Genomic DNA, 11,746 nt, shown 5'->3' on the forward strand with positions numbered 1-11,746 from the left:
AAGGAAGGAGAAAGACTGAGAGAGAGAAGGAGAAGGGAGGGAGACAGCAAGAGAGAAGGGAAGGGGGGGAAGGGAAGGGAGGAGAAAGACCTAGGAGGGAGGGAAGGAGAAAGAGGGAGAGGAAAGGAGAGAGACAGAGACCGAGGGAGGGAAGGAGACAGAGATGAGAGATGGAGAGAAGGGGGAGGGGAGGAGGGAGAGGGAGTGAGACTGGGAAATTGAGGGAAGAGAATTGAGAGGGACAAAGACAGAGGGAGGGAGGAGGAGAAAGGGAGGAAGAAAGACAGAAGGTAAAGAAAAAGAATGAGAAGAGGGAGAGAGAGAGAGAAGAACACGGGAGTCTGAGAAAGGCGCTGTTGGAGAAGGAAAAGACAGCGGAGCCAAGGGAGAAACACGCCGATGCAGGAGGAGGTGGGAACCAGGTGAGACCGAAGCTGAGACAGCCAGGCGGCAGCAGGACGTAAGAGAGAACCATAAAGATGGAGCTGGAGCTGGGGCAGTGAGCAAGACAGACAGAGAACTGGCCAGAGGGAGAGGACCCCCAGGTGCATAGACTCTTGGCCCAGGGGTGGGAGGGTGGGTGCTGGGTGCCGCCCACCTGGGAAGACTCCCCTCTCTCCACCCCCCGGGACTGACTGGCATTGACCAAGTCCCTGCACCTCTCTCAGCCTTCCCACCTGCAAAACGGGCGGGGGGGTGGGGGCGGCTGCTGGTAGCGCCCGGATCTCTGGGCTGAAATGGCAGGGGCCCGGGGCAGTGGTGAAGCTCAGGGGCGTTAGCTGTCGTCATTATAAATGATGAGAGGCCCGAACAAGGGATAAGAGGGGTGTGGGGAGACCCGGAGAGGCTTTGAAGCTTTCTTATGCCCTGGCCCACCTCAGCCTGATCCCGGATTCCCGAATCTGACAGGTGGGTAGGGAGCCTTCTTGCCCAAGGGGCCAAACTCCAAAGCAGGTGAGATTCCCTCTGACCCTGCATCCAAAGCCAGGCTGGCTGTGCCTTCCCCAGGGAGACAGGCCTGGCTGGACTCACCGGGCTGAGGGAGGAGGGGGCTGGGGCATGGACTCCAGGGACCTTGGGGAGGATGGGGCTGGGGGCCTGAACTCCTGGATTCCCCTTGAGGATGGGCCAAGGGACCATTCCTGGATTCCTTGGGGAGGAGGGGGCCGGGGGCCCGGATTCCTGGGTCCTGGCACCCACCCGTAGAACCGACCTTGCGGGGCCTTCGCCGCACACAAGCTCGTGTCTGTGGGTCCGTGTCGGGGGCTCACCATCGCAGCTGGGGCCTCCCCGGCCCTCCCCACCCTCCCTGGCCCTCCTGGCCCCCCCGTCTGTCTGTCCATCCGTCTGTCTGTCCACCGGCCGCGCCCCCCGGGCTGAGGTAGGAGGTTGTATAGTTGAGGAGGACACCCACGGAGATCACTATACGGCCTCCTAGCTTTCCCCAGGCTGCGCCCTGCACGGGACGCCCACCCGGCGGGGACCCCCAGCCCCTGCCCCACCCCACTGGGCTCAGAGGGCTGCTGCCAGGACCCTGGGAGGAGGAGCAAGGCTGTCTCTCCTGTCCTTGTTCCTTCATTGTCTCCTCCCCTTCGGCCTCAAAGACTTCCTCTCCCACCAAGAAATCTCTTCTGCTTTCTCTGTCTCTCCATCTCTCTCTTACTGTGCTTTCTGATGTCTCTCCATGTCTGTTTCTGTCTCTGAGGCACTCACAGTGTCTCTGCGACATCTCCATCTGTGACCCAACCCATACCCGATCCCAGGGCCTGTCCGGCCACCACACACTGTACTGCCGGCCTCTGGGTCCCTGAGACCCTTTAACCTGTGAGGATGTCCAGGATCACAGGTGAGGTTCTTGGGAGCCTGGCATCCGGCCCAACCACAGCCTGAAGATGGCCGGCCTGACCCCTGACCCCTGACCCCCTCCTATCCTTCTCTCCCTAAAAACCCCAAGCCTGACATTTGACCTGCATATGAAATCTGACCTCTGACCTCATACCATAAGCCCCTCCCCCATCCCACAGTGACCTCACAAAGGTTACTGGCTTCTTGCCAGCCCAAGACCCTTTGCAATGGTCCAGTTGGCTCCAGCAAGTGCTGTCCCATGCGCCATGGTGGCCCTCACAGTCTTTGGGGCACCCACCTGGGCCTGTCTCTTATGCTTCACATCCTACAGTGAGCGCCTCCTCATCTGCCAGACCTTCGTGGGCATGGAGGACCTCAAGCTCAAGGAGTGTGAGGAGGCGTTCATGGCTGCCTTTAAGTGCCTCCTGGACACCGAAATCAGTGAGGAAACCCCACCACATCCTCCAGGGCACTGGGGGTGTGGGGAGGGAGAGACCAGGGAGGTCTGGAGAGGCCCAGGAAGAAAGAGACAACAGACCAGTAGATAGAGCTGGGGGAAGGAGACTCAAAAGAGAAAGGAGCATAGAGACTGGGAGGGGGTGCAGAGACTCAAAGAGACCGGGGGGGGGGGGGGGGGGGGGGGGGGACNGGGGGGGGGGGGGCAGTCAGAGGCAAAGGAGGAGGGAGACGGACAGGAGGACAGAGACTGGGGAACAGATTCAGAGACTAGGAGGGACAGAAACTCAGAGGAGGGGGACAGACTCAGAGGGACGAGGATTTAGACATGGGGGACAGAGACTCATAGATATAGACAATGTCTTAGAGACAGAATGTCCACATGGGGGGGGCCGGCTGCTCCCCTCAGCCTCTGCCCCCACCCACTCCCAGACTATGAGGAGAGAAGCCACCTGCATGACTCCTTCACCCAGATGACCCACTCCCTCCAAGAGGTGGCCACCGCCCAGGGTGAGTGGGTACGGACAGCAGCAGTGGGAGATGTGGGCTTGGAACCCCTGAGAGATGGGTGTGTGCACGGGGTGTGTGTGTCTCTGGAACATGGCAGTGACCTAGGCACAGATGGCCGTAGGTAGCCAGTCCCTTGTCCGGACATGACGGCAGGAGGGAAAGGGCCAGTACAGAAAAACCGACCATCTGAAGCCAGTTGGGACCAGGTAGACAGGAGTTCCGACCTCACTGTGTAGCAGCTTTTCCTCATGATGAAGTTCTGGACATGTCACTGCCTTCTTCTCTACCTCACCTAACCTACCTGTAAGGCAGGACAGTCTCCCTGCCTACCAAGATGGCTTTGGAGCTCAGTGAGAGGGAGGGGCCGCCCCAGCCTGACGAGATGACCTCATAGTCGTGTAGTCCTCATGCCAGAGCCTGGAACTGTGCAGGGAGGAAAGGAGTCCTGAGCTCTGTTGAGTAGTACAAACTGGCCTCAGATCCAGGAGCTCATGGATTTTTCTTGTTTGGGTTTTTTTTTACCCTAATTTTCTAAAAAGATTTTATTTTTAGACAGGGGAAGGCGGGGCAGAGAGAGGGAGAGAAACATCGATGTGTGGTTGCCTCTCATGCACCGCCCCCCCCCCCCAACTTGGGACCTGGCCTGCAACCCAGGCTTGTGCCCTGACTGGGAATCGAACCAGTGACCCTTTGGTTTGCAGGCTGGTGTTCAATCCACTGAGCCGCACCAGCCAGGGCCAGTGTTTTTGTTGTTGTTGTTTTTTAACTAATCTCAGAGAGAGACATTGATGTTACACTTATTTATCCATTCAGTGGTGGCTTCTTGTATGTGCCCTGACCGGGGATCGAAGCCAAAACCTTGGGACAATGCTTTAACAAACTGAGCTACCCAGTCAGGGCTACTCACAGGTCATTTCTACGTCTGCCATTACTTCTTGATTCCTGCTTTTGCCCACCAAACATTTTGACAGAGATCCCCAAAGACAGGGGAGTTCCCAACCATCCAGCGGGGGTCCAGGGGCCCAGCATGAAGAAGACTTTAGTTGCGATCCCCCCATCTGCGAGAAAACCTGAAGAACTCACAGCTAGCTGTGGGGGTTGGTGCAGAACCCAAAGAAATACCCTTTTCTCCCCTGCATGGGCCATGTCCCAGAAGGCTTTGAAAAGAAGGGAACAAGTCCCCTCTGGGGCCGTGTGTGGGACAGTCTGGAGTAGGGAGAGAGTGGAGGCTAGGAGGCCTGGGTGGAGGCTGGGGTGAAGGAGGCCTGACCTTGAGACTGGGAGAGGGTGGGACTCCCACCTGGAGTGGGACCTATGGAGATGAGGGGATGGGCCTGAGAGTCGAGGGCAGGACAGATGAAGCTTGGGTCTGTTGGGCTTTTTGGGGAGGGGCAGAGGAGGATTAGATACAGTGCCTAAGGTTTGGCTCCACCTCTGGGTGGGTCCTGGGGGGAAAAGCAGGCTATAACCCAGGGACTCTTAAGGGATCTGGGGGACAACCAGGAGGCAGCAGGATTCGTGGGTCCAGGGTTCAGCTGAAAGGTAAGAGACTTGAGACTTGATCCTATGGGCAAGGGAAGGACAGGGTCAGCTCTGAGTGTGGAAAGATCCCCTGGGGCCCCGTGGAGGACCGACTGGAGGCCGGGAGAAGCTGGTGCAATACGTTAGAGATTTATTTAATGTGCCAGGAACTACACTGGGGACACCTGCCCTCAGGTTGCGTATATTGCAGAGGGTGGGACAGACAATAAACATGATCAATGAAATACTGTGCTACAGTACAACAATTGGTGAACTGTGCAATGAAGAAACAGGGCAAGAGAATGGGCCAGTGGGGTGATCATTTTAAACAGGTTACTCAGGAGAGGCCCAAATGGAGACGTCCAACTGAGCAAAGACCTGAAAAACGTGACAGTGAGGGCCTTGCAGATAATCTGGGCAGGGAAGCATTCCAGGCCCGGGAGAACCCGTACAAAGGCCCTGGGGCTGGTGGGGCGGCACCGAGGGGGGACTGGAGATGAGATGAAATCAGAGGCAGCAAGGGGCCGAATCCTGTAGGATCTTGTAGGCCAGTGGCCCTTGAGCCCCAGTGTACATACCTCCTGAATCTCTTGGGAGCTTGTTAAGATGCAGAGTCCTGGGCCTAACCCTCCATTTCTGACCAGCAGGTCTGAGGTATGGCCCAGACATGGACATGTCTAACAAGTTCCCAGGTGATGCTGCTTCTGCTCCTGGAACACATGTTGACAACGTGTTGGACTGACTTTGACCTTGAGATGGGGGAAGATGTTGGAGAGAGAAAGAGACAGGATGTGACTAAGGCCAGGTGGGACAAGAGCAGAAGCAGGGAGACTAGTGGCTCAGACCAGTCCCAATGGCCCAGATGGGCCAAGATGAGTCTGAAGTGAGGGAGGCGGGGCACCTGGATGGAGAAGGAAGGTCCAGGATTTGACCATGTGCTACACCTGCTCCATCCATGGGAGAGGCTGTGTTTGCCAGACAACTCTTTGTGTTAATTATCTTTCTAAAGGATATCCTCATACCGGCCCTGTGAAGTGGGGTGTTAGAGCCCCATTTTCCAGATGGGGAAGTTGGGGCTCAGCTGGACAGGGAGGACGGGCCCAGGAGATACCTGGACCAAACATATGTGGGGTAAGGGAAATAGAAAAAGGCAAGGTTGACTTCTGGGTCTCCCCCAGATGCTGGGCCCAAGAGAGGGGCATGCTGCCTTAGAGGGCGTCTCAGCGGTGGCAGCTGATACTGTTTGTGGTCATGAACCATTGGTAGTGTGATGTAGAGAAGAGGACAATATGCCCCGGGCACTGGTTAGATGTGGAGCCCAGGAGCCAGACCAGGTCACTTTCCTACCTTTTCCATGCCTCAGTTTCCCCATCTCAAACTTGGGGGTGACTTTTGTAATACTGTGTTCCAGGCACCATTCTGAGCAGTTCCAGACATTGTCATGCAGTCACTGAATGGTACCTGGCACGTAATTTGGGGTGGGGATGCTCTTACGTGGTATGGTATTAATTGTGCCCCCAACCCTGTGAGGTAGATGCCAATATTGTTCCCATTTAATAAATGAGGAAACAGGATCCAGAAGGTTAGGTAATGTGGCCAAAATCACACAGGGCGGGGGGGTCTTGTGATAGATATCTCAGATGGGAGTCAGGGATGCTCATAAATGGAAGAGCCAGGACCCCAGATCTTCAGAAACATTTGAAGCCCTTACCCATGGGCACCTCTTTTGAGAGACTTCACCACTTCGTGGTCCACTTGGTATTTCCCCTGTTCTTGGCCTCTGGTTTGACTGATAGAGCACCCCACTCTCCTGACTCACTTGGTATGTCCCATGCTAACCCTCACCATCACTTAGTTTGGCCCATAGATATTTCTTAGATGACTCCTCCAACATTCTGGCCCTTCATTTGAGCATCCCACTCTGACCACATCCTCCTGATCATCCTGCTGTCTCCAGACCACATGCCTGTTCTGTGGCCAAGAAGAGACCTCTAAGTCCCTAACTCTTCATTTTGAACCCACTTCCTGGCCTCAGTCCTCCTCTCTTATAGCCAGTGATCATCACTTAAGTCACTTGCCAGTATCTTCCATTCACTCCCTTCAGGGATGGTTGTACATCACAGCAGGACCCGTGATGACTGGATCAAGTGAGAAGTTTTTTTTTCTCCCATGTAAAGTAAGGCTTGACATGGGCACATACACCTACTGGGACAGCTCCGTTTTCTTGGGAATCCAACATCCTCCCAGCTTTCTGTTCTGCCATCCCAGGGTATACCCTTCATCCTCTGGGTCTTATGTGACTGACAGAGCTCCAGCCATCAAATACAAGTTTCAGGCAACAGGATGGAATAAGGGGAAGGAATGGATTAAATGGCACCACTTTCAGGCTACTTCCTGTGATTCTCATAAGACACTTCCGCTTGTATCTCCATAGCCAGGATATGGTCACATGACCATAACTAGGTCACCTGATTGCAGTTAGCTGCAAGGGAGGCTGGAAAATGTCTTTGCTAAGGGTGTTTTTCTGGCTAAAATTAAGTGTTTTGTTACTAAAGAAATATTGAGGGGGCTCTAGCATGAAGGGATATTTGGAAGGCACTGGCAATCTCTATGTATTAGTTTGCTGAAGCTGCTGTAACTACCAGAGACTGGGTGGCTTAAACAACAGAAATTTATTTTTCCACAATTCCGGAGGATGGAAGTCCAAGACCAAAGTGTCAGCGTCAGCAGGGTTAGTTTCTTCTGAGGCTTCTCTCCTTGGTTGTATCTGACAATCTCTCTCTGTCTTCACATGGCTTTTTCTCTGAATCTCCTCTTATAAGGAAATCTGTCATATTGGATTAAGACCCACCCTAATGATATGTTAATTTAATTAGCTAAGTACAGTTACATTTTGAAGTACTGGCGTTAGGACTGAAACACGATCTGGGAGGAATAGTTTAGCCTAAACTGATTTCCAGAGAAACTTCTACCACTAAATCAATCCAGCCATCCACTGTGTAAGTGTAAAATGTCACAAATCCTTGCAGTTTGGAGTCCCTTACAATGGTCAAAACTCAAAACACCCATAAGGACAGAGAACATGAAAGAATGACAGAAGAGTAGAAATGAATCAAGGAGGGGACTATGGAGAGGTGGCAGGTACAGGCATTGATTAAAAAGGGTGGCTGCCCCTAAGCTCCGGCTGATTGTGGCCTCATGGGAATTCTGTATCTGTGTTACAGCTCTTCCAAATTTTCTATTTTTAGAGAGAAGGGATGAAAGGGAGACAAACATCCGTCAGTTGCCTCTCGCACACCCCTCAACTGGGGACCCTGCTTGCAACCCAGGCATGTGCCCTGACTGGGGATCAAACCAGCCACCTTTCAGTTTGCAGGTTGGCACTCAATCCACTGAGCTACACCAGCCAGGGCTCCAATTTTTTTAAAAACAGATGCCGAACATTTTAAGTGACTTTCCCAATGTTACAAATGGCAACTGGGTCACTTTCTATTTTAACACTTTACAGACTGAACATCACACATCCAAGTGATAGGCTTGGGCCACAGGGCACCACCAGTTGTGGTCTCCATCCCAGTGGATACTGGGTTTTTAGACATAATTACTGAGCACTTTCTAAGACTCCGGGCTCGCTCCTGGGTTCTGGGGACACAGCAGTAAAGAAGGCTGTGTTTCCTTAAGAGAAGGACTTTAAGTAGTCACCGTATATATAAAGTAAGTAGTTGCAAACTGAAGAAAGCTTTGATGCAATGAATGGGGAACTAAGATAAAAACAGGGAACTAGAAGTTAGATTTGTGGTCAGGGAAAACCTCTATGTAGATGACATGAGATATAACATGAACTCTCAAACCCCTCTGTAACACACTTAGGAGAGTCATCGCTGCCTATGCACGTGCGCACTGCCTATATAAGACATGACGTGAAGGGTGAATAGGGAGGGGAGAAAGATGTACTAGAAACAAGCCAGCATGTACAAAGGCCCTGAGGCGCCAGAGAATAGGCTTTCCCAGTTAGAAATGAAATATGGACAAGAGGAATAGAATAGGGTGAAAGGAAACTAGGCGGCACTTAGGTAACCTTGGTGAGGAATTTGAGCTTTATCCTTTCGCCTTAACAAGGTAAACACAGGCGATGCAGAGAAGGGCTTCCATCAGAGAGATAGATGGTCAGGAGGCGGAAGGAAGGAGATTGGGGACTTGTCAGCCTTTCTGGTAGACGGGGTGGGAGGAGGTGAGAAGAGATGCTGTATGTACCAGAGACATCAGGGTGGAGAGGGGCTGGGGAAGAGGCACAGACACCATGACAAGGAGGCCAGTTGAGCTCGCCCGGCCAAGAATGGAGGGGCGGGGTAGCGGGGGGCGTAGGAGGAGCGTCTTCACCAGAAGGCCTGCCTCCACCTCCAGGGTCCTTTGAGGTTGCCTTCCTTGAGGCCGCGGACCAAATGCAGGAAGTCATTACACAGCTTAAAGAAGGTAAAACAGATTCCAACTCCTTCCCCCACGTACACGCACAATTAGAAAACCCGAGTCCTAAAACGGCCATCCGCTCCCGTCAGGCCAATCCCCTGGTGGATCTCTGAACCGCTTTCCCTTGGTGGGACCCAGGCTCTTCTCCCTTGTGGTCCGCTCAGCATCTGGCCCCGCCCCTTCGAGGTGAGGTTTCCTCCGCAGCCAGGGCCCTTCTCGGCCTGGTCTTGTCCCAGATTACTCCAGGTCTCTTCCGGGATCTCTGGCTCTGGCCCTGCACTTTCTGAAAGCGGGCTGCTTTAGGCCTGGACACACCTCTTCTCTAACTGGGGCATGGAGAATCGCCGAGGGTCTAGCCCCGCCCTCTCAGTGGAATATGCCAAGGCCGGCCCCGCCTTCTTAGTGCAGGCCTCCGGCCCTTAGATGGCCATCGGCAAACCCATGCCTGACCTTTCGGTGGAATTCTGCAGGCGGGTCACGTCCCCAGGTGGAATACAACAGGCCTGGTCCCGCCTCCTCAGGGGAATGCACACGGAGCTTCAGGTGGGCACCTCCCTACACTTCCAGGGTAGTAACGCTTCCTCTCTCTCCACAGTCCCGGCCTGCATCCCTCCCTGCGGTAAGAACTTCATTCAAAACTCAGAATTGGCGGGAGTAAGGGACAAGGTCGGGCCGGAAATAAGGGACTTCGAGTGAGACAGACGTGTTGGGCCTCAAACACAAAAGAGGCCAGTAAACCCTGGAGAAAAGTCAAGCAGGCATTGCTCATAAACATCATAAAGGGTGGGTCCGAAAGCCAAGGCAAACCAATAAAAATCTTAGGAGTCTGGAGAGTAGTGAGAGTCAGCCAATGAGCGCAGGGAAGGCGGGGACCAGAATCTGGCTAGTGGAACCTAGGGAGTCTCACAAGACCCTAACTTGCCCAAGGGACCCGGGCCCTTCGTTCCCGCCCACAGGACTCCAGGAAGTCGCCCGGCGTTTCCATTGCCACGGGTGCTACTCCACAGTTTGCGACCTCCCGCTGGACTGCCCAGGTGAGGGGCGGGGCTTGGAAGGGTGGGATCCAGAGGTACTGGAGAAAAAGAGGTGAGATGGGGTAGGGACCTGATCTGGGGTGAGGCCGAGATGGTGACGCGGGCTCGTCCCCAGTTCAGGACGTGACAGTGAAACGGGGTGATCAGGCTATGTTCTCTTGCACGGTGAACTTCCAGTTGCCAAAGGAGGAGATCGCCTATTCCTGGAAGTTCGCAGGAGGAGGTGTGAGTCGGGGCGTGGCCAGCGCGAGGATTTTAGGAGGCGGGTTAGGCTTCCTAGAGGATGAGGAGTCAGGACACAGGGGTGAGGCTAGCGGGAGCTCGTTATGATTTCAGGCTTCATGCAAGAAGGGGATCTCGGCATTTAGGGGAGCTGTCAAGGCTCAAGCTGCAGGACCCGCGCTGGGGAACTTTACGTAACGGTTTAGGAGGGTGAGCAAGGTTTAGGTCCCGGGGGCGGGGTCAAGGCTTAGGAGGCGGAGCTATGCGTAAAAGACGATAGAGAGCAGAGGCCCGAAGGCGTGGTCTAGATCNGCTCGTTATGATTTCAGGCTTCATGCAAGAAGGGGATCTCGGCATTTAGGGGAGCTGTCAAGGCTCAAGCTGCAGGACCCGCGCTGGGGAACTTTACGTAACGGTTTAGGAGGGTGAGCAAGGTTTAGGTCCCGGGGGCGGGGTCAAGGCTTAGGAGGCGGCTATGCGTAAAAGACGATAGAGAGCAGAGGCCCGAAGGCGTGGTCTAGATCGGGGGCGGGGCTTGCACGGCACGGGTAGTGAGTCCAGGAGGAGAGAGACTGACCTGGGCCTAGGTCGGCCCTACTCCTCCTGCGGCTTCAGCCAAGGCGTTCCGTAGGTCCGGACTCAGGACCTGGCCTTCTTCCGAGATATGCGGCAGGCCCATGGATACCTGGCGCGGATCAGGCCCGTGCAGTCAACGCACCGCGGGACCTTCTCGTGCGTGATCTCGCACGATCAGCGCCCCCTGGCGCGACTCTACTTCTTTCTTAACGGTGCGGGCGGGGCTGCGCGGAGGAGGGGGCTGCTGGGGGCGGGGCTTGCGTCTGGCTGACGTGCGCGTCCCCGCAGTGACTGGTGCACCTCCGCGTGGGGAGACTGAGCTCCAGGTCTTATTTCGGGAAGTGCTTCGTCGGGCGCCACGGGAGATGATCGAACACTGGCGGCCGGGCCTGGGCGAGCTGCTGGCCAAGCCTGGGGCTCTGACGCTGAGCAACCAGTGCCTGCTCGCGGCCGCCGCCGCCTTTGCTTCAGCCGGTGTGACCCTGCTGGCATGGTGAGTTCCCGAGACCCTGGCTCCCAGCATCTGGCGCTCTCCTTCCTCCGACCCGGGTGTCCAGCCCCCTCGTTTTACAGACCCGGGAGTCCAGCTCCCAGCCCTTTCTCCCTTAAACCTGGGAGTGCAGGCCCCCAGCCCCTCCTTCCTCGGAACCAGAAGTCCCCGCCCCCAACCCCTCCTCCCTCAGACCCGGGAGTCCAGGCCCCCAGCCCTTCCTCAAACCTGGGACTGCAGGCCCCTATCCATGAGGACTCAAATATCTGCTTCCCAACTTGTCTCCCACACACACATCTTATTTCCCCAGGATGTTCTTTCGATGGTACTTCAGTGGCAACTAATAAAGGTATCTTTCTTTTCCTTATCCTGTTTCCATTCCTAAAATAAAGAATGTATTTCAGCTATACATATGGTTTCATCTTTGAAGGTGGTTATTTACAGTGTTGGTAGGGGCAGGGGCAGCATAGCCCAAATGTGCCCAGAGGTCTGAGCTTCCATAATGACACTAGTATTAGCTGTCACAGTGCAGGCCCTGGGTTGAGGGATTGAGGTGCAAGCCCAGACCCCTCCCCAGATTTCTAAAGCTGCAGAAGACACCCTCATCGTGATTTTTCTCACCCTT

The 11,746-nt window shown here is 54.8% G+C and overlaps 1 protein-coding gene across 1 annotated transcript; it reads left to right on the forward strand.

Annotated features, from left to right (window-relative positions):
* The first annotated feature begins 1,372 nt into the window (after positions 1-1,372).
* SPACA6 (sperm acrosome associated 6) lies at positions 1,373-11,488 on the forward strand. The gene is made up of 9 exons (XM_037064608.1): positions 1,373-2,286; positions 2,734-2,811; positions 8,737-8,805; positions 9,395-9,418; positions 9,756-9,833; positions 9,949-10,058; positions 10,687-10,843; positions 10,920-11,124; positions 11,432-11,488. Exons 1-9 carry the CDS (start codon positions 2,073-2,075, stop codon positions 11,463-11,465), a joined length of 969 nt encoding a protein of 322 aa, XP_036920503.1. The 5' UTR covers positions 1,373-2,072; the 3' UTR covers positions 11,466-11,488.
* The last annotated feature ends 258 nt before the right edge of the window (positions 11,489-11,746 follow it).

Source organism: Sturnira hondurensis, unplaced genomic scaffold, assembly GCF_014824575.4.
Source record: "Sturnira hondurensis isolate 20B ecotype Veracruz unplaced genomic scaffold, ASM1482457v3 Scaffold0015508, whole genome shotgun sequence".
Classification (NCBI taxonomy): Eukaryota; Metazoa; Chordata; class Mammalia; order Chiroptera; family Phyllostomidae; genus Sturnira; species Sturnira hondurensis.

Bases quoted from the DNA above. Each gene is read 5' to 3' on its own strand.
- SPACA6 (XM_037064608.1), top strand. From the start codon at position 2,073: ATGGTCCAGTTGGCTCCAGCAAGTGCTGTCCCATGCGCCATGGTGGCC. The intron at 2,287-2,733 runs GTGAGGAAACCC...ACCCACTCCCAG, and splicing joins CCTCCTGGACACCGAAATCA to ACTATGAGGAGAGAAGCCAC. The intron at 11,125-11,431 runs GTGAGTTCCCGA...TTATTTCCCCAG, and splicing joins GGTGTGACCCTGCTGGCATG to GATGTTCTTTCGATGGTACT.